Source organism: Neopelma chrysocephalum, unplaced genomic scaffold (genome assembly GCF_003984885.1).
Source record: "Neopelma chrysocephalum unplaced genomic scaffold, ASM398488v2 Primary Assembly neopelma1_23b, whole genome shotgun sequence".
Classification (NCBI taxonomy): domain Eukaryota; kingdom Metazoa; phylum Chordata; class Aves; order Passeriformes; family Pipridae; genus Neopelma; species Neopelma chrysocephalum.
The window spans coordinates 11059551-11082026 of record NW_020897692.1 but is presented as its reverse complement, the minus strand read 5'-3'; the positions used below and the strand labels follow the sequence as shown (position 1 = coordinate 11082026).

At 34.9% G+C, this 22476-nt stretch overlaps 1 protein-coding gene across 3 annotated transcripts in view; it reads left to right on the top strand.

Annotated features, from left to right (window-relative positions):
• SENP6 (SUMO specific peptidase 6) overlaps window positions 1-22476 on the top strand; it is a 78050-nt gene that overhangs the window by 43591 nt on the left and 11983 nt on the right. For all 3 annotated transcript variants that reach the window (XM_027697052.1, XM_027697043.1, XM_027697060.1), the window contains 13 exons: window positions 2658-2728; window positions 4887-5026; window positions 7373-7763; window positions 8608-8840; window positions 11292-11462; window positions 12356-12398; window positions 14051-14230; window positions 16130-16356; window positions 16963-17069; window positions 17156-17272; window positions 18094-18216; window positions 18487-18579; window positions 21571-22004. In XM_027697052.1, the coding sequence (XP_027552853.1) occupies window positions 2658-2728; window positions 4887-5026; window positions 7373-7763; window positions 8608-8840; window positions 11292-11462; window positions 12356-12398; window positions 14051-14230; window positions 16130-16356; window positions 16963-17069; window positions 17156-17272; window positions 18094-18216; window positions 18487-18579; window positions 21571-22004 (2330 nt within the window). The remainder of the gene's footprint in view (window positions 1-2657; window positions 2729-4886; window positions 5027-7372; window positions 7764-8607; window positions 8841-11291; window positions 11463-12355; window positions 12399-14050; window positions 14231-16129; window positions 16357-16962; window positions 17070-17155; window positions 17273-18093; window positions 18217-18486; window positions 18580-21570; window positions 22005-22476) is intronic.

Below are 22476 nucleotides of genomic sequence, written 5' to 3'. Positions count from 1 at the left end.
AGTACGATCTTTCTTGGTACTGTGATTAATGTTTTATGTTTGATGCTTTACTACTTCTGGAGATTGCTTTTATCAAATACTGGTCTACTTCCCTTGTAATTAAAGGTATTAAAAGTGCTTATAATGGACAAGATAAATGAGATGCCTAAGATTGTTTAACCTCTTAGAATGGAGCCTTGTTCTTCAAGCAAAATCTGAATCTCATAAATATTTTTAGGAAATGTAACAGGCAAAAAAAAGTATGTTTTAAGTATTTGCTAGGATGGTAGGAACAGCAATCAATATTGTATTTCTTGGGGGTTTTAACTGTTATTGTATTTCTTGGAGTGTTTAACTGTTAGACACAGTATGTAGGTAGTCTTGCATCTTGATCTGTTCAGGTGTTTGATCTCTCAGTTACTCCTGTTGAAATGGAAGACTTAGTTTTGGTTAGGGTTTAACAATATGTTAATTGAGTGTGTGTCATGTTCAATTTAAAAAACCACCATAGTTTCCATTCTGTTTCTGCACTCACATGCAATTAAATGGCTCAGTGTACTAAGTGCTTTACTGGAGAACGTATTAATGGATCTGCAAGTGTTCGGATGGCAATAAACATTCTGCTGAGAGGGGCACCTTAGTGCTGTAGTCTGTAAAACTTTGTGGTGGTGGGCTCTGCCTTCCTGTTTGCGTGTGGGTTTTTCAGGAAAGGAAACTAGTAGGAGGCACTTAAGTGTTTCTGCCTTCATGTGGGAGGGCTGTCACTGTCACCAAGAAAGCATTTTTTTTTTCAGATGAAATCTGAAATTAAATAGTATTTGAAATCATCTTCACTTTTCTTTCTAATTCAAAGCAACTTCAAGCCTGACCTTGAATTGCTAACCATGCTAAACTTTGCTGGGAAGCCTCAGTTGATTTGGAGCTGGTTTTTGTGAGTTAGGTTTGGGTGCTACTGCTTCATTGTGAGCATATGAGTAACAATTCTGTATTGTAGGAGAAAAAAGATACACTTTTTTGCTAGCTCTTCTGTATTCTTGCAGAATAGGTAGAATTGTTTGGCCATTGAATAGGTATTAATATGAGTCTATGCTGCTAACATAAAATTCAGACAGGGGTAGATAATGCTACTGTATTCTGATTTATTATAAAATAATTATTTAGCTGTATATGGTAAATAATGAGTTTATCATCTTAAAAAGATAAATATGTATTGCATGTTAAAAATGTAATACAATCTTGTTTGATTCTTAGAAGAAAAATTGTAAACTAGAAATGTCCAGAGACCTTGAATTGTTGACTGCATTTTAAAAGAAATTTTAGTATTCTAAACATGCCATATCATTTGCTTTCAATTAAATGACAAATAGTTTCAATATTGTTTCTCTTAAATATAATTTCAGTGTTAGAAAATAATTTTTCTAAGAGTGATTATGTTCAAAACAAGACATGTTATGAAATACTACTGAAAGGTAATTATGACTTGTCAGACAACAGCTGTTAGTTAATAATAAAATATGTGAAGACCCTGAGAAATATTACCTAGAAATGCAGAAAATTCGAAGTTTTTATAACTTGATGCATTAGAAAATGCTGTCCTGGAAGAAATAAAATCTTATTTTATTAGTGCTGAAGTCTATATCAGCCATAGCCAAATTTTTTTCAGATGGGTCCTCAAAATTAAGCTGTTAGTTGGCGATGTTACTGCCTACAGCTGCGTGCTTCACCCCTTTGCTGCTGGTTGTAATCAGAGGTAGCAGGATGGGATGTGTGTGGCCTGTTTGCAGCCCATTGCTTAACTTGCCAATAAAACCAGTTTCTGCTGACGTTGTTGGCAAGGCCTCCTGTGTTTCAGGTGCATGCCATCTTCTGCTATGATAGGAACAGTAACCTACAGCTTCAGGGCAGAGGAAGCACTGAGAAAGAAAAGTGCCACAAACAGTAACTGAGATGCAGTGAACTTCAGGAATCTTAATTTGGTAGTAGCATAATTTGATGCATGTGTATGTAAACTGAAAATATCTTTCAGGAGACTTAAAGAAATCTTACTATAATGCCTTATATTGCATTAATTTGCACAAAAAATATGTGATATCTTTATTATGCAAATTACACCAACAGAAGTTTTATTATCCAGTAATTTGTCTAAATTAATTACAATATTTTAAAAACAAATATATAGGAACTATGTTTTATCCTGTGTTGTTCTTTCTGGTTTCTGGCCAGAACAGTTTTTCATGTCAGATCTCTTCCCTCTGTTTTGCATCTTCTTTTCCTGTTTTTTAAGTTATGGAACTTGTGGAATCTACTTTAATATTAAAATAATATCTGTTTCTATTCTTGGCTTTTAAAAGTATCTATCTTGTATTTCATGAATGACGAGGAAGGGGGGAAGATGCAGGCTTCAGTATTTGGAGACTTGGATCTGCAAGTGAGAGACTCCTGAACTATTGATTATTATCAGAGGAGATTTAGATTAGAAACACTTCCAAGACATTTACTGTGGCTGTTCCTAGCATTCTGGTAATACTTTTTTAAGTGTACAAATAGTATGTAATAGGAGAAGTTACTTATTCATAGCTTTCAGATAGATTTCAGGTTTATTTTGTTCATGTAAAATTGTGACTAGATTATAATGGTGTCTGTTGAAAGAACAACCATACATCCAATTAATTTTCCAGAAAAGAATACCCACCTCAGCTTCAGAAGGTAGAGGCAGACCACATTAGATTACCACGGTCACAAGGAGTGGGTAAGTTATCTTTAGAGTTCTCATTTCTTTTAAGCAGAATAATCTTTTGAATATCGGTGTGTTGTCAAATCTTACATAACCTTTAGTGTGTGTGTGTATATATATATTTATATCCTTACATCATGTTAGTCTAGCTTTATACAAGTTTGTGCATGAAACGAGCATTTTGCCCTTTTGGACAGATTTCTGCAACCGGTTCAGTCTTGTAATAAGTAATTTTAAATTAGACTTCAGTTACTTTAAAAACAAGAGAAGTCAAGGAAAATTTAGAGTCACAGAATTGGAGATGGAACAGATCTCTGGAGATCATCCAGTCTGAGCCCAGGCCTCCAGCTTCTTTGTGAATTATTGATGAGGAACTTCTGTAGTAGTGTTAGTACGAGAACAATAGTACATGGTAACCAACAAACACTTGGTATATCGATACACTGAGGGAGTTAATAGAAGAGCAGCGTCAGCACTGCTCTGTACCTCAGCTGAAACACAGTCTTATATTGTTGTTAGGGAAAATTGATGGAGATGTAATAGAGAAAATGAAGATTGCCTTGAGGTGTGGAAATTGTGAAACTGGAAAAGAAAATTCACTTTTGTGTTTTGTTAAGCTTTGTTAGTACAGATACGCTCTGTAAACCTGCTATTCAGCTGCATAGCCATCTCCACTGGCAAGTTGTTTTGCTGTGCCATTTTAGGTTAATGTTAAGTAGAATTTCAGCAGTACTACTCAAAAGTAAGTTAACTTAGAAAAAAACCCACCTTTTATTGTGTTCTTTAGTTTTGAGATGTGGTCTGATAGTAGGATGTTTATAAGATCATCAGTATGTATAGTGAAAAAGTATTCTTAGCTTTTGAAAAAAAGACAGTCTTAAAAAAGTTCCAATATGGAGACTGCAATTAAACTAGGGAATATAAGTAGCACTTTTACCTTAAATCTGATTGAGCCACTCTTGTACAACATATTCCCCTTCTTAAAATGCACAGGGTGAGATTTTAATTAATGGGTTTCTGTGTTCCTATACTCTTACAGTATTTAAATGAATTCCCCAGTATAAAACACTGTAATTCACTGTACTGCTGTGTCTTGTGTTGAAGGAGTAAATCTGAAAGAGTAAATCTTCTGGTTTACACCTCGGAGTGTGCCCAGGTGGCCAAGATGGCCACTGGCATCTTGGTCTGTATCAAGAATAGTGTGGACAGCAGAATTAGAAAAGTGATGGCTCAGCACTGGTGAGGCTGTGCCTCGAGTACTGTGTCCAGTTCTAGGTCCCTCACTTTAAAAAGGACATTGGGATGCTGGAGTGTGTCTGGAAAGGACAGTGAAGCTGGTGAAGGGTCTGGAGCACAAGTAATATGAGGAGCAGCTGAGGGAGCTGGAGGTGTTTAGTCTGGAGAAAAGGAGGCTCAGGGGAGACCTTATTGCTCTTGACAACTACCTGAAAGGATGCTGTAGCCAGGTGGGGGGCAGTCTCTTCTGCCATGTCTCAGGTGAAAGGACAGGATGTAAAGGCCTTATGTTATGCCAGGGAAGGTTCAGATTAGATACTTGAAAAAATCGTTTCACTGAAAGAGTGGTTAGACCTTGGAATAAGTTGCCTATGGAAGTGGCAGAGTCACAGTGTCTGGAAGTGTTCAAGAGGTGTCTGGATGTGGCACGTGGGGATATGGTTAAGGGGTGATTATGGTGGTGCCAGGTTGATAGTTGGACTTAAGTGATCTGGAAAGTCTCTTCCAACCTTGATGATTCTGTAAAATTGTAATTCCCAATTATTCTAAATACATTCATCAGTAGTTCTGTAGTAAAGATTACCAACAGCATAATCTAGCATCCCCTCCTAATTTGGCAGCAGACCTTCCATTTGAGCTGCAGTGAAGTTAGTATAGACTTCCAAATCCAAAACCTCCTCCAAAGATATTAAGATACAAATTGTCACTGAGAGACACTGAGACAGTATTAGTGAAACAACATTTTTGAATTTACTTTGGGGAATTTTTTCTTACTCGTACAACAAATAGTGAGAGACTTGAAGCAGTTTGTTGGAAGTTTAAAAAGGTGTTTATGTTTGGTTCAAGTTAGTGTATATAAAGAACTAAGTTGATCATAAATATAACAGCGTATGAGTGGGCATGCCATGTAAACATTTTTGCATTTTTTCTCTCCTAGACAGTGGAATGGAAAATACAGAAGACTCAGAATCAGAATGTGAAATAAAGAGAAAAGTGCGACAGAAAAGTCACTGCAATTCATATCAATCTGACTTGAGTCAATCTTCTGCTACAAAAAAATGCTTAACTCAGTCAAAGGTGGGTTAGATTTTAAAAACATGTAAAGGCTTAACTTTAAAAATTGATGCATATTTTAAAAGCAGACTTTGAAGGGGTGAAACAAGGTAGTGTTTTAAAAATCCTTAGAGTTGGGAGGAAGATTTACACAAATAAACAAGTTACAATGATAGAGATATTTAAAGGTTCATATCAATACTAGCCATGAAATATTTATATTTTGATTTGAACAGAAAAAGAAATTGAAAAGAACAAGAATCTATGATTTAATTGAATGGTTGATTGGTAAACTGGAGACTGATAATTTCATGATTTTCTGTACTCAAAACAGTAAAGTACTGCAAAAATGCAAGTACTTCTTACTAAGTTGCTTGCTTTTCCAGTGAAACTAGCTCTTTTGGGTATCCAAATGGTATTCTCTATGGTCTAAATGCAGCCAACCAACATGTTTTTGTCAGGAGCTTTTCTGAATATTGGATGTAAGATATTTTTGAAGTTCCTCTAAGGCTCTCTATTTTTATCAACTTCACAGGTTACTATGGAAGTTTCATAATGCCCACATACAGGTCACACTGTATGACTATCAAAGAAAAACTTCCTGTAAGGAGATCTTGATTAAAAAAATAAATCACAGATCTATGATTATTGAATATACTTAGCTTGTGCTTGCTCTTGTGTATTAGAAAGTAACTCAGACTGTATTTCTTTGTTAGGCAGAAACACTTGGTACTGCCCTTACGCATTTCTGTTGCATATTTAGTTAATTAATATGATGTTAATAAAGAAACTGGCTTAAAATTCTTGGTGTGTGGTTGAAGTAGAGGGGTGCAGTTACTCTGAGATCCTTCAGGTACAGTTGGTACCTTCTCTTGAATATTTTAATGTCTAACTGAAATTCTTCAACGTGATAAGCAGTAACTTTCTAAGAACTACATCTGGTAACAGCACTGAGGCACAACTGGTTTTCATGTCACTTGATATCTCCTCCCACCACTCAGGTTTTAAAGGTCTGATATATTTTATACACTGGGGGATTTTTTTGTTTCTCTACAGTATGTGTAGCTTTGTTAAGTTGCAGAAATTTGGTAAAAATAATACTTTGTCATTGTATGACTTTGATCTTTACATTTGGGTTTTGAATTGATTCAAGGTCGCACACCTGAGGAACTCTTGGAGGCATGTTCATGGCTGGGAGTGGGGGCAGTGTAGATTGTGATAACTATGTTTTGAAAGTAGGTTTCAAGAAGTTTTGGTGGGATGTAGATATTTGTATCTTCAGTAGTTCACAGTACAGTGGTTAATGCCTTTTGAGTTCAGTGTTCCAGGAGACAATAACATGCACTAAATTTCGGCTCTAGAGGTGTCCTGTATTCAGTTTGGTGCACATTCCGTAGTTTTTGTGGTAGTATTGAATCTCTTAGGTTTAGAAGTCCAAGTTCTACACTTCTAATACATAATTAAATTGGACCTAGTACATGTGAGAAAAACAAAAGACACCTCTGTCTTTGCAGTGATAGGATACACATTTTTCTTTGAGCCCCTGCTTTCTTGTAAGTTTGGGGAACTCCTATTCCTCAAGTCCTGTTTTCTTTTTGGAGATAATGGACTCCAGAGCAATATATTTACTTTTCTTTTTTTTCCCCTCCCTTGAGGAGTGATTTTTCCTGCATGCCTTGCCAGACTGCTAGAAAATATCTTGGAAAGACAAATGTCTTTGACCTACAAGGTTTCTTTGAGTCCTCTTTGGCATTGCTCTGTGGATCCTTAGGTTATTTCACAACAAAACTCTTCTTACAGAAATTATATAACTGGATGATCTTGCTGATGGATATATGCTGATGGATATATGTATCTGAACAGTGTGTTACTTAAGGGAAAAAAGGCAAGAAGGAAAATCTGAATTGTTCAACATTAATCACTTTTTCAAAAATTGCCACAAATGATGTTTGTTCCTGGTAGAATGTTTTTAATTGTCTTAAAAAAAATAATCAAACTGAATTTTAATGTTTGCTTTCTCTCCTTACTGTAATTGCTAACATAGTGTTGTCAGTCTCCTCTGGATATTATGAAGAACTTCTTCACCAAAAGGGTTTTCAGATATTGGAAGAGGCTGCCCAGGGATGTGGTTGAGTCACCATCCCTGGAGGTATTTAAAAGATACGTCGATGTGGCACCTGGGGATATGGCTTAGTGGTGACTTGTCAGTGCTGGGTTAATGGTTGGACTCCATGACATTAAAGGTCTTTTCCAACCTAAATGATTCTGTGATTCATTCTGAACAGAAATTAAGTGCAAGATTTGTTAGTGGTATGTTTCTGCTTACAATTACTGATTGTGTGTGTGTTTCTCCTTTACCTTTTGGAACAGATTGATTATTCTACTGATTGCCCAAACTGTGGGAGGGCAAATGAAAATCAGACCAAATGCCGACATTGTGAAAGTGCTTCTCTAAAGGATTTGCAAAGAGTCTCCAGACAAACTGTGACATTAAGTGAATCTGTGGGACCTTTATCACGTTCTTCAATACATCAGAATTCAGCAGGGCAAAAATCTTCAGGTACAGGGTTCAGCACAAAGAAGTTTTATAGTTCTGCTGTTGGAAAAGGTCCAACAGATATTCTACTGAGTAATGAAGTTGTAGGACATTCTATGTTACGACACAATGGAAAAGTTGGTCTTATAACTGGGACAAAAAATCCTAAAATTACAGGAAGCTTAAGACAGAGAAGTACAAGACCATCTGAACTAAATGATCCAAGTAAGTACTTTTTTATGACTACAGCCCTAAGCTGGAAACCCAAAATATGGTATAATGAAGGAACTGTTTGTGCAGGTTTACATTACTGATGTTGCATGGAATTTTTTTGTGTATATGTTCTTGGGGAAGGGGGACAGAACTTTTAATAATTTCCTTTTTATATGCAGAGGTCCTCTCCAAGAAAGATGAAGATTGGGGAAAGCAAAAATTATTTTGTTAATCTTTTTCTTGTTTGTTTAAAAAAGACTTACACTTTATAGTTTTTAGAAAAAGCATTCTTTGCAGATTTCCATTATTGATTCTCCCAAAGGGAAGGCAGTATTTTATTTTTATTTAATAATTTCTCCCTTTCCTTTTGAACTACGCATCTATTTAAATTTCACAGTTTGTAAAATGTTAATTTTTGTGCTTTCTCTATGTAAATTCAATTTATAATCAGGAAGGATGGAATAGGAGAAATTATGTTTCTGGTTCTGTACTTATTTTATTAGACCACGTTGTCCTACTGATTTGAATGATTTCAGTCATAATTTCTCTTGTTGGTTTTTAAGTTGCATTATTTACTGTCAATTCTTGATTGAACCAAGGAAAGTATGGCTTCACGTCTAGAGGTGGATTAATGATACCCATTTTTTGTAGAGTTAGTTGTGAGAAATGAAAAACGAGGGAGAGAGCACCTGCAAGCAGATTCCAAAAAAACATTAATAAAAGCATAATATAATGATACATGTGGACTTTTTTGGCACTGCAGGACAATTATATAAATTATTTTTTAACTATTATTTGAAAAAAATTTCTGTTACAGAAAAATTTAGTGGTTGAGAATTTAATATTTTCTGTTTAGTTGTTTTGTCTAGTGATGATGATGAGGAGGAGAATAGTGGCAGCACTAGGAGAATGGAAAGCATTTCACCTCGTCCTGCAGATTCAGCCCGCTCCTCCCCAGCTCCTTCTACAGGAAAGGTGGAAGCAGCATTAAAGGAGAACAGTTGTGGAATAGAACAGAGGATAGGTAGTATAACAACAGATACAGAAATTGCAGTCACACTACCAAGAAAAGCAAGAATGAAAGATCAGGTACTATTTAATGCTTTGTTTAAAGAAAACAAAAATCAAATAATAAACAGAATATGTAAAGGCTTGTTTCGCATTGTCAGATTTTGACTATATTTGATTGTTTTTCTTGTTCAGCAGCTAATCAAGTAGTACTTTGGCCTGCATAATGCTGGAAACATAAGAAAATGCGTTCATTATATTTTTGCAAGGATTCATGATGATTTGAGTTATGCTGTTAACATAAATGCTTCTGTGGTGAATGTTTACTCTTTGAGACTGGGCAGGGATTCTCTATGAAGCTGGGCTTACTTAGTTTACAGAAGAATGTCAGAACCGGCTGTTGCCTATTAAGACTTTGGACATACGAAGTTAAACTTGAAAAGAGGCACTTGTATCAATAGTGGCCCTTGAAAATTAAAATACTTCGACAACTGTCTCAACTAATAGCACTTATTTTAGGGGGTTTATGATGGGGGTTTTGTTTTTTAGTTGAATATTACTGTAAGAATTGCATAAACAAAGACAAAAAAATGTACCATGAGCAGACACCTTAGGTGTGGTCAAATGGGACAGATTTCACGCTGTGGTAAAAGCTGTCTCAGTAGTGAGCCATTAAGAGGAATAAATTGCCTGTGACAATTGGTATTGGATTAATAGTGCTGATTAAAACCATTCTTGAGTGACTTGTCCAGTTTCACTATTGAGTTTGATTCAACAAAAGTATCTGATCAGATTTCCAGTCCTTTATGTTTTCTGAGTTAGAACACTAAAGAAGCCAACATTCTAGTGCTGTAATTGAAACTGTGGATGTTTATAATGTAGTGTATAATTAGTCATCACTGTCAATTTAAAACTGTGAACCCCTAAGCCTACAATAAAGCTGTGGGGCTAAAAGGTTGGGTTATAAAAAGTCCTGAGTTAAGTTATTCTAGCAGTATTTGCTGAATTAACTGAAAGCACTGCATTGTGAAGGCACTGGTGTCTAAGACTTCTGAAAGTCTCTCAAATGTTTTTCTTTGTATATCCATATGTTCCTGGTCACTAGTCTTTATGAACCAGTTTTAAAACTGAAAATTAACTACATATTTTAGATAAAAGTAGAAAAGAGCTTACATTTGAAAACAAGGGAAATAGATCTTTGATGAAGTATAACACAAATTTTGCATTGATTCAAGACCAAGAATTGCAGATATCACAACAGTTTTGCCAGATACGATAGAAAAAGCTTTATTTGGTTGTGTTTCTCTCAAAATATGCATTAATTCTTCACTGAAGAGGTTACTTGAATATAGCACCACTTTGGTGTTTGCTGTTTTATTGTGTGTGATTTGTTTTAAGCTTTTAATAATATTTAGCCAGTCCAGTAGACAAAAATGAAAAGCTCTCTTCAACAGGAGTCTTAGGAAAACATTTAATTACAGGGATTTAGATCCCTACCTTCTCCAGTGTTTTAAATGAAGCACACAAAGTATATTTTGAATTATTGCCAAGATAGGCTAGTGGTGAGGGACTTGGAAATAATTTTTGAGATTTAGTCTTAATAGAATATTGAATCCCTTAGAATGTTTTTTTGTGGGACTTTAATTGTATTTTGTAACGAAAAAGAATGCTTGTTCATGGACGGCTTTATGAAGCGATATAAATACCAAAGAGAAGACTAGTGTACAGAAAATCCAACAAACTACAGCAATATAAGCAAAACAACAAATAAATATGTTAATCTGATGGCTATCAGCAGGCTTTATTTCATTTTAATAGGTTTTTTTGTAAGATTGTTCTGTTGGTAAACAGGATACTTCATTGAGATTACAGCTTCAGTCAGCATCTAGAGACTTCCTTGAATTGGAGCCAAACTCCACATGGCCTTATTTCAGTACGTAGTCTCCTGACCCTAGAATCTATCCTATAAACATCTTAGTAGTTCTGTAGAGATGCCTTGAGGAATTCTGATTTGGCTTATTTATATTTCTGGAGGATTCTACTCTGCTAATGTGGTGATGCATTGTACCTCAAAAATTACTTGGTCACCAAAAGCTTGGATTAACAAAAACTGGAAAAAAATGAAACCACCAACATTGTTGTATTTTTAGGGCATTAGTGTTTTTATCTAAATAAATAAAATATATTAAAAATAACTTTGTTTTGCCAGGTGCACGGTGTTTCAAAATTATTAAAATTAAATTGGTTTTAGCAATTTTAGAAGCACTATTCATGATTTGAAAATGTTAACAAAATGTCTACAAGTGTCAGCTTACCTTTTTTTTCTTCTTGAATGTAACAATGTTAACATCCTCAGGATCCCAAAAAGTCTTTTAGTAAATATCTGCCTTCTGTATATGAGGTGGAAGCTCTAGCAAGTAATCCTGTTGACCAACAGAAAACTTGCTGAAAATTTAGTCCTTAGTTTTAACAAGCTTGGTTTAGCAATAAACCTTAGTGAGACATTCTGAAACCTTGAAAATTACTTTTCAGTTTGGGAACGTTCTGTCTGACACTCCAATAAAACGTCGTAAAGTTATTTCTCAGGAGATGGTAACCGAGGCTGTACCTCTAAATTATCAAAATTCCTGTGAAAGTGTCATTCTGAACTGTCGAAGTATACGAATAGGAACGCTACGAAGAATGGTAGTGGAACCTGTGATTGTAAGTAAACTTGTTATTTGACAGCTCTCCTTTCAGGTTTTCCTGGACATTGTTATTTTCATACTTGAAAAAACGTAATGTTTTGCCTTTGTGGAACAGTGAGTTTGTCCATAATTCCAGAGGCCATGATTTCCGAAGAAACTCAGATTACTATTGCGTACTAACACCTGCAGTCTAGCTCTGGTTTTTAATAGAAACATTGTGCCTGCAAAAGCCTTGAAAATCCTGTTTACTTGGTTACTGGGGAGTTATGGGTTAGTATGCATTTCTTAAGAAAATGGAAAACAACAGCAACAAAAAATATGGATATTGATAGGTGGGAGGAAGAAGCATTGTCCTACAGGTGAATTAATTTTGCTTCTATAGAACAATTTTTTTTTTTGTTAGCCTTCCAAGTTACATGGAGGTTTTCAAGGAGACATTGAAGGTTAGTTGTATGCAGTAAGCCAGATAAAATGCATACTTCTTGCTGGGGTAACCACAGAAACAGCAGAGAGGTGTTACTTGTTCTTTCCACCTTTCTGCAAAACCCTGGGTTTTTTTAATTTGCTTAAATAATGATAGATAACATTCTCTTTTGAAGAAATACAATTTGTTATGTTTTTCAAGGTATTGTAAATACTTTTGGAAACTGAGTACTTGAGAGAGATCTAAAATTCAACAGTAGGACTGAAAAGGACTCGAGTAGTAACGAATATGCTTGCCTCCCTGAGTTGTGCTAAAATGTACATTTGGTTTTTTTTTTTTTTTTAAATTTAACATTTAAAATTTTAATTTTAAAATGTTTATTACTGAAGTACTTAGTCAATTGAAATGTATTTACTAACAGTTAAAAGGCTTTCAGTCAGTTTTGGTTTGGAGAAGATGTGAAATCTTACTATTGTGTTTTTCAGTTTTGCCTGGATTATATCAAAATACGGCTAGAGAGTCAAGAAGGTGAGTATATTTTTCACTTTATGTTGGTACTCAATATATATATTTTGAATGAAGTAACTTTGTTAAAGGTATTACCAAATGAATGATAATTCAGTATTCATTCTGGTTTTGTCATTTATGTAATAAATTATACTGGTGCCTGTAGTCAGATAAGAGAAAAAAAATGGAGAGTACAAATTTGACCTGAACTACCTGGTGAATAAAAAACAAATGGATTTTGCATTATCTCTGCCATCTACTGACAGAAAAAAAATTCACTGATAGCAGGACTTAGCAATTTGTGCTGTGCATACAGCTGGGTCATTAGTTTTTCCCCTTCATCTGAGTTGAAGATATGTAGATATTCTGGTGATGATGGGCTATGGTTGTCTTGAAAATTATTATCAAAAATAAAAAGGAAGAATAACCCTCCTGTAAAACTTGTTAGCTCTTTAACACTATATTAGTTCATTATTTTGGCTATCATAAGTAGACAGTAAAAACCACCCAGGTGTCTTAGACCTTTCTTGTCTATATCTCCCTTGGTAATTTTTTCTCTTGCCTAAAAGTTGTATATTTCATGTTACTGAAAGAAATATGGTATAAAGAATAAATGACATAGCTTAGGAAATGGTGAGCTTACAACACTTGATCTGTTTTCTTCCTTTTCTTTTGTAGGATTTCGTTCTGGGCCTGAAAAACTTTGCTACCTTTTGTTGGGTGCAGTCTTAATTCTATTGAATTTTGCTTTTGTTATTTCTAAAGAGAACTTTTGTATTTTGTCATTATTATATGCAGAAAGGTGTCTCACAGCCTGTAAAATGTAGCTTTTGTCTGTCAAGTATTTATGTTGCATCTAAAATAAAGATGCATAGAAACTACCAGTTTTCATGCATTAAATGTATTTTAAAAAATGAAACACTAAAAAACTTACTATAATTTGTAGAAGATGGCTATCAAGTTTAGTGAAAAAAGGTGCACAGTAAAATTATTTCCATGGGACCTGATCCCTCAACAGCATAAAAATGGTGATTCATTGAATGTTGTGTCTGTTGGAGCATTTAGCACTTTTCCATTTAATTTTTTTGAGTTTTGCGTCTACATCTATTTGTGTATTCAGTTTTATAATTCAGTAAAACCTGTAAAATACTCAACATTGGCATTGGCAGCATCAGATGTAGCGTTAAAAATTTATCATGTTACCGTTGTTTCTCTTTGGAAATCAACTGAGAGCAGTACCTTGTTTCCTCATCATTTCTCTGCACGTGTTTATTCACCTCTTCTTTTTAAAGTTATTTTTCATAAGAGAACTTAGTCAAAGATAAATCTACAAAGAAAGTTTTACAAACCTGTTGTAAAATGTGTCATAGCAATAGTTGCAAATTTAAACCACTGGAAATTGTGGGTTTTCTTTTCCCATGGAATAAAGAGTAGATTAAAGTTGATGAGAAGAAAACAGTTTGTTTCTAATTCCTGACAGGTGACATTGGAATTCAGTTTGTCTTTTATAAAGACCCATCAACTTCCTGGATATGCATTAACTTCAAAGTCTTAAAAACTTTTAAGAAGTTAGTGAGCACATACTGATTTCTTGTTAAAATCAAGGTGGAAATTGTAAAGGAAAGCTAAAAATTTTTGTTTTAATTTAATATCGTGTTATTATTTTCTCATAGAATCAGAAAACGATATCAGAGAGATTAACTTGAAAACTTCAGAGCTTACCAAATGTGAATGGTGTAGTGTCCGAAAATTGCCAGTAGTTTTCCTACAAACTGTACCTGCAACCTGTAGTAGCCTGAGAGATCAACTGAAAATGAGTAAAGATAATGTCTGGTATGAATGTAAAGGAGACAGTAAGTAAAACAATTTTAGTCTACTATTGACTTTAAATTGTATTTTAATATTTTGGGTCATGAATTTAGACTAAATGCGTTAAGACTAAAATGGTCATCATTGGCTGGGGTAGGTTTAGTGTATTTTCAGACACTGTCACCTTCCAAGGCTGATGAAGAGTTACAGTTCAGAACAGCTTGGCATTCTGTTTGTCCAGACACATGCTAATTAATTACAACATTCAGTCAGTTTAGTATAACTTTTTTCACTAATATTTGTAGTGAATGAAAGCAAGTTGGTTTGTTTAGCTTTCGTATATGAGTCTTTACACTTATGTGACAGATTTTACTATTCTTCTGCTTATCTGCTGTACTCCTGACAGGCCTTAGTTTCAGTAGAAACTGTTGTATGGCTTGGCTTGGGTTTCTTTTCCCAGTATACTTGTAGTGATATTATGAGTTAGACCAATATCTGCTTGGAAAATATGTGGATAGTCTTTGTGTATGTTAAAATAAAATTTAATTTCCACATAGTTTTCAAGGACCTAGCATCTTCATATGCACTCCTGTTACAATCAGCATGGAGTCCTCTTACCCTTAAGTAGGCTTTTCTTGAGGTTAAATTTTGTGGTTATTTATACTCAGATTTGTACAAACATGATGCATTCAAATGGAGGAAGAAAGCTTTCAACAATCTCAGAATTGTGTGTTTCCGTAATACTATTACAATAACCTTATCCACCTCCTATAAAAAGTATGAGCTGTAAGGAGTGTTATAATTACAAAAATAATTGGAGAGCATGCAGGCAACCTTTACACAATTCTGGGAGCAGGAAGTAGACCCCAGGTGGACACAGGTGTTCACAAGTGAAAAAAGGAAAAGCTTCCTGAGCTGTCTGTGTGAGAAGTCCTTCCCTTGGCATGCCTCTCAACAGTGCCTCCCAGCTCTTTTCCCTGAGGCTGTGGCACTGAACTAGTTTTATACCTAGCTGCTTTATTGTATTTGATACTTAGGAGCACTTTGTGGTAACACAGTTGCTCTTTGCTTTGTAAACAATGAAATTAATTCAAGCCTGAATCCATAGCTTTGTAAACAGTTGTGTGTAGATGCCTAGTTCCCAAAACAGGAACACCCAAAACCCAGTTACACATCTAAATTCTCTGTACAGTAAATTGAGAATTATGCTGCTGAATAATTATTTTTCACCACAGTTAGCACGCTGGGTTAGGAATGACCAAAGGGAAATGGTTATACATGTGTCTGAAACTCTTCCTAGAGAGAAACAGGTCCTGGCAGCTCTGTGTTAGGCAGCTATGTGAGACTGGGATTTGCAACCTGAATCCTATTCCTGTGTCTGACTGCCTAAAATAATTCCTCTCAGTGCAATTTACTGCTTTTTGATTTTTCAGATGATATAAATGCGTGGTATTTATATAATAGCTGCTTGACTCATTCTCTCCAATTTCTTCAAGAACAGTGATGTTTTATAGTATAGCCTTCTACGATTAGAGAGGAAATTTTGCTGAACACATAATTTCTGGAATTGTAGTGAAACAATAGGATAGGAACTGCAATAAGAAAAAGAGAAAGTATTGATTACAGAGTCTTACTGTCAGTAAGCAGAGAAGATGGTTTTTCAAAATATGTTTTGGCTTTGCATTCAGTGTCATTTAAAAATGTATCAGGTATAATTAACATCGCTAGATTAAGGCAGAAGTTGAATGCACTCTTTGCCAATGTAGGTAAGAAAGATTTGGTAGTTAATCCTTCTGTCTGTCTGCACACATCTGTATTACTGCTTATATGTATTGTCAGCAGTGTGTACTCATGTTGTCCCATGATTCTATAAAATCTGTTTATTATTGCAACATGCTTTATTTTATTCCTAAATGAATAGTTTTCTCTCTGCTTCTTTATAGGTCAAGAAGAACAATACATAATTTTGATTTTTGAAACCGGTCTTGATCCTCATGCAAACTCAATATTTGAAAAAATAATTACTGACATTGGTATTAGAAATAATATTTCTGACTTCTTTGTGAAAATTTCCTTTGAAGAAGCCAATGCCAGGCTTGTTGCATTTACTAAGTGCTTGGAAGACAATTCCAAAGGAAGCCCATCTCACAGAGAAAGCAAAATAAAAAATGTAATTATGTGTTTGTTTTAGAACAAAATCATTATATTATTTGGGTTACAAATACACTAAAGATAGTGTGTTAGTCATTAGCCAAAAAAAAAATTTCCAACAACTTTTGATGACTTTAATATGAGGATTCCCATAATTGTCCAAGGTGGGTTATGAAACTATGGGAAATAGCCTGTGCACTCACAGTACTTCTTAAGGTGTTTAGTTTGATTGTAAGGTTGCACAATGGTCCACAAGAAATGTTATTTAAAAATTATGCAGGGGTGAGAAATCTGTAGTATAATTAGACAACATAATTTTTTCCAAATTCATCTGCTGGTAAAATTACAATATCTCAAACAAGAAATTAAGTTGCGGTGTTGTAGTTACATTTAATTAATGCTTTCTTTAAACAAACTACCTTCTAAAGAATTAGAGTTTTGTGACTCTGCAAGAAATGGATAAAGAACTAAGTGTAATAGATGGAAGTAGGAAAGAAAAAACCCAAACTTGAAATCTTTCTCAAAAACAATGGATATTACACTGCTGGACTTCCAGAGTTTTATTACCATTTCAGTAATAAATTGAGCGCCGTATGCAAATTAATATTGACTTTATTCTTTTAAGGTTGCTTCTGAGTCCAAAATGCAGCAGCGAAATAAACAGTTACCATTTTTTGAGGATGATGAAGAAATTGGTGAACCACATACAGTATTTATTGGTCCTATAGAAAAGTAAGATAATTATCTTTGCCCTGTAACAATTCTCTGAGGGTTTTTTGGCATTTCATACTTCTTATTGAATGTATTTTTCTTCCCAGGTTGATAGTTTATCCGCCTTCTCCAGCTAAAGGCGGTATTTCTGTGACCAACGAAGACCTCCATTGTCTAAATGAAGGCGAATTTTTAAATGATGTTATTATTGATTTTTATTTAAAGTAAGTTTTATTTCACATCAGTTTTTAGTTGTCTTTAAAACTTGAGAAGTTCTGACATTAAAAATTCATAGGTCAGTTGATAACACTTGGTCTCCAACTACGTATAGCTGTAATTTTAAAGGTTGTTTTGTAATTTTGCAAGAAATTTTGGTTCCTCTCCCATCCTGCTTGACAGTGATGTTGTTCTGACATGGAAAAAGGTTCTTTATAATTTTTTTAACTTCTGAAGAGCAAATTTCACTAAAAAAAGAAGCCTTTTTTGTTTTGATTAATGTAATACATACATTAATTTTGAGATTTTCTGATGCTACAAATGTTAGAAGCTTATTAAATTGTTACATGCTGCTGTGTTTATGCTACACATAAGGTGTGTGTGTATAATTTTCAGTCTATTAAAATATTTTAGAGGTAAAAAGAAAATGAGTGTGTCACTCTTGGGAGTGTTTGGAGGTCTAGTGGCTGAAATACAAAATAGGTTGTTGTGTAACAAATTCATTGAAAAGGTGTTTTCCTACTGTGATAAAAAAAACAATGCAACAGCAGGAGAACAACTTGTTGATTGGGCAGAGCACTTAATACCATAAATATATACACAAACTTCGCATTAATTGGTTCCTGCGGATTGTCAGCTCCAAATAGCTGTTTTGTGAGAAGCTGCATCAATTTGGTGGGGATCATAGAATCATAGAATCAGCTGAGTTGGAGAAGACCTCTGAGAACATCAAGTCTAGCACTGTTGGCAGTCCTTTTTACTCTGGTGATGAATACTTTAACACCTCTATTCATTTTTGTTTGTTTGTTTGTTTGTTTGTTTTAATTAGGTATTTGGTACTTGAAAAGCTAAAAAAAGAAGATGCTGATAGAATACATGTGTTCAGTTCATTCTTCTATAAACGCCTTAATCAAAGAGAAAGAAGAAATATTCATGAGACTTCAAACCTTTCGTAAGTCTGTTGATAAGTCATGTTAACTAAGAGCTAAGTAGAGTGAAGACTACAGGAACAGATGCTTCTTGTACAGAAGAACAGAACTCAAGGAGGCATCCAGACCCATAGCAAACCTAGAATATGCCTTGAAAATTTCATCCAGACCCATAGCAAACATAGAATATGCCTTGAAAATTTCAGCAAGCTGTCAAGATGAAAATATCTGGAAAAAGGTCCCTCAAATAAAATAAACCACCCTACAAATTGTGTATTGGTTTCTTCTTGCAGAATACAACAAAAGCGACATGGGCGAGTAAGAACGTGGACACGGCATGTTGACATTTTTGAGAAAGATTTCATTTTTGTTCCCCTTAATGAAGCGTAAGTGAACATACCTTTTTATCACATTTTGTAAAGGTTTAAGCTTCATAATTTTAAAATTTACAGCTACATTGTAGTGTGAATTGAAGGTAACAACTTCTTCCAGGTGATAGAAGCAAAATAGCTATGTAAGACCTTTAAATGCTATAGTATAAGAAAGGCAGTAGAAAGACTGAGGAAAAATTAACTTTTTTGAGTACTTTTTCTAAGTTTTATCTCATTCTCTGGAGCTCTTTCCCCTAAGCTGTTGTCACTGATAACTTTTGGATTTACATTTTTTTAGTCCTTTCTAATGAGATCTCACTGGTAGAGGTGGGATCATCCTTTCGTTACAATAAACCAATATTGGAAGAAAATTCAATTGAAAATCTCTACCACCTTGGGAACCTTATTCTTTCTTTTTCTTTTATATCCTTTTGTCCTGATATTTTTTGTGGGTCAGGAGGAAGACCGTTAGCATTCTCATAGTTGCTAAGGACTTTGATGCTTGCTTTCCTTAAGATCAGAGCAAATAGTCACAAACACATTTCTGTATTTCACAGAAATAATCTAAACAGTCCTTAAGCCAAAATATTTAGGAAAGTTAGACTACTGCATTTTCAAAGTATACAATAAAACATAAATAAAGTCAGGACAGAGAGAGAGGAGTTTTCTAACTAACTTCGCATAGCCATGCCTAGCTAATATTTCAAAAAACAATAAAGAGGGTTTTTTAAATAAAAAGCTAGTAAGTTTAATAAAAAGAAATTTATCTAGATACCATGCCATTATGCGGTGGAAGATTTTTGAATCTTCTCTTTTTCCTGCCTCCTCTCCAGCTCCATTCTGAGGCTAGCTGTAGAGAGGCAGTTAGGAGACAACTGGCCATACATAGATCTATCCTTTTTATAAAGTTGGAAGTATATTCCCAAGAAAGCTGTTCACAAGTACTAACTTTAGTTTTTGAGATGCTTAGGTTATTCAGATTACTCAGATGTAAGGTATTCCTCCTGTTCACTATAGACTTCATCCTTGCCATCCCTCTCCCATGAAGCTTCAAGTACTAGAACTTGAACTTGTAAACCTGTCGTTTACATTTTGAGTTGCCTTAGCACTTGTTACATTGTTACTTCCCACCATCCTCTCTTCTATCATTCAGTCGTCTACATTGCTTATGCATAGGAGAAATGAGGCTTATCTGCTGCAAATACCAGACAGGGTGACTTAGAAGCCACCTGAAAATGAAAATAAATAGTTCAGTGGTTTTATAAGAACTACTTATATTGCTAGTAACTTAACACGTAGTGGTTTGTACTGAAGGCATAATGTTCACATTGTGTGTGGGTTGGGGATTTGGGTTTAGACTATTTTGGTTTCATGGACTCATCCATGAGAGCATGGGATGAGAGCATGAAAAATGGACTTCTAATGTGCATCTCTTACCTGGAAATAATCCTGTTCGTGCCTTTGGAACTGTCCTTCACCGTGAGTTGAAGCTTGGGAAGTGGTGATAATAGGACACTCATTTGCAAAAGTGATTTCCTGTTATGTACAGTAAGAATATTGCAGAGCAGAAAAGTACCCACATATCCAGGGAGATGAGAAAGTGGTGGTTTGATGAGGAGTTGCTAGACTTCAGTGACTGTTTCCAGAAAGCCGTTCCAGACTGTCCCATAACCACTAGTTTAGGCAATATGGACTCATCATCTAACAGGCTGTCAAACTACAGTAACTGGAGGTGGGCAGGTTGACTCTAGGGAGAGAGTTAATATGTTCTATTGAGAACAGTATGGTGATTTAACCATGACTGCATCAGTGTCCTTTGCCTGTACAGTCCTTCTTGTTCAAGTTTCCAATGAAGATAAGTTGTTGTCTTAAAAGTTACAAGGCGTTTTCTTTTTACATCCAGGTTAATTTGCTAGTCTGTTTACATAATTGGTACATAAAGTCTATATTAGTAGAGTACACACAAATTCTAGGGTTTGGCAGTACTTAATATGTTAATTTATTAAGTGTGGTGAATCATTCAAGACAAAATGCCTCCATGCTTCACATGCAGTTTTCAAAGGCCACTTACTTTAACTGCCATTAAATTTTGATAGAGTTTAGGCTTCATAATCACAAGCGTTTTTAGCTACTGCTTTTTCTTCTTTTTCTAAAACACACCTGTATAATATCAAGCTAGCTTCTGTTGTGTTATTTGCTGTAGGGAATCAGAGATCATTCAGAAAATTTCTAAATGGGGTCATTTAAAATCCACTTATAATGCCTCAGTCCCTGAATTTGCTGCTGCTCCATTTCTGATTGAGTGGCAAGTCAGTGAAGCCTGAAAAGGCAAGGAGATAGGAGGAAACTGGGACAAAACCTATTTTGTGTTGGGGAATATAACTATTTTTGATCCTGAAGAAGTTAGAATGTCAGTTCTGTGAAGGGTGAAGAGGACAACAGAGTCATGGTGATAGCATAACAAACACTCTTTTTTCCTCTTCTTTAACTCACTGTTGAAAAGATTTCTTCTAAAATGTGAAGTGTTGAATACAACTGGAAGATTTCATAGGTGGAAGAGTATGGGCAATTCAGCTACCCTGTTAGATCTGACCACTTGTGTTGCTAGTGCTGAAGTACTAGAAAAGTTAAAACAGCCATAAAACATGAACTCTACAATCTCTAATTTGTGCACTGATGAAGAAAATACTAAAAAAGGAATACATAAAGTATGAGCATATTGAAATAAATAGTTAGCACCTGTTTTCAACTAACTGCATCATATTAATATATTTGTTGGTGATTTCTTGCATGAAGAAATCCTACTTTTACAGAAGACTGTGAAGGCTTAGTAAAACTTGCTCGGAAAAGTGAACAGCTCTTACAGTTTATCTTTGAATAATCATGAACGCACATTTATTTTGTGTGTGTGTACTCAATGTTTTGCTTGGTTTTTACCAATTTCAGGTTTAACTGTAAGCATTAATGTAATTGCTAGTTTTTAATAGTTTTTTTTTTCCTTTGCAGAGCCCACTGGTTTTTGGCTGTTATCTGTTTCCCTGGTTTAGAAAAGCCCAAATATGAACCAAATCCCCACTATCATGAAAATGCTGCAATGCCGATGAAATCTTCCTCTTCAGATGGAGAGAGCAACGCACCATCTCCTTTGCCAAATGAATTAGATGCACAAAGCTCGCCTTCCAAGTCCACAGCAAAGAAAACATTGACCAAAAAGTACAATACAGCTTTAATTGACCCAAACACTGAAACAGAGGACAGTGAGTCTTCATGTTGTAGACGAAGTCCTTGTAGGGGAAAAAGTGCTTTCAAAAAACTGAATCAAACAGACAGTGATGTGGAAGAACCTAACACTGTGGAATCAGCATGCCATAAACTAGACCACAGAACTCTGGATAAAAATGGTATACAGGGTGAATTCACAGCTGCTAGCCAGTCTATGGGTATGTAATGGTAAAAGTATGCACATTTTAATGAAACATTTGGAGATTTCACATCTGTTACTACTTCTGCAATTGTGTAAACTTCATACTTTGAATGTTTAGTATGTGGCTGAATTTCAAGTGCTTGCAATATAAGTAATACACAGCTATTGCATTTAAAAAGTTTTTGTGGCTATTGACATAACTCTCATGGCAAAGGGCTGGAGATAAAACACTGCCAAAATCAGATTACTTTATCAGTTTTGTGCCCTTTTTCCAAACAAAATAACTTTGTAGATATCTCTTTGCATCACTTAAGACTGTAATTGTTAAGGAAAGAATAGTAGTTTACCATGGATCCTTATAATGTATGTGTATGAGAAAACTGAATTAAGATTGTGAGCAACCTTAATTTCAGTGTCTTCTAGCGTTTGAGGTTTTACTTCAACACTATTCATTTTTTTAATGTCCTGATAAGGTGGGTAAAAACAAG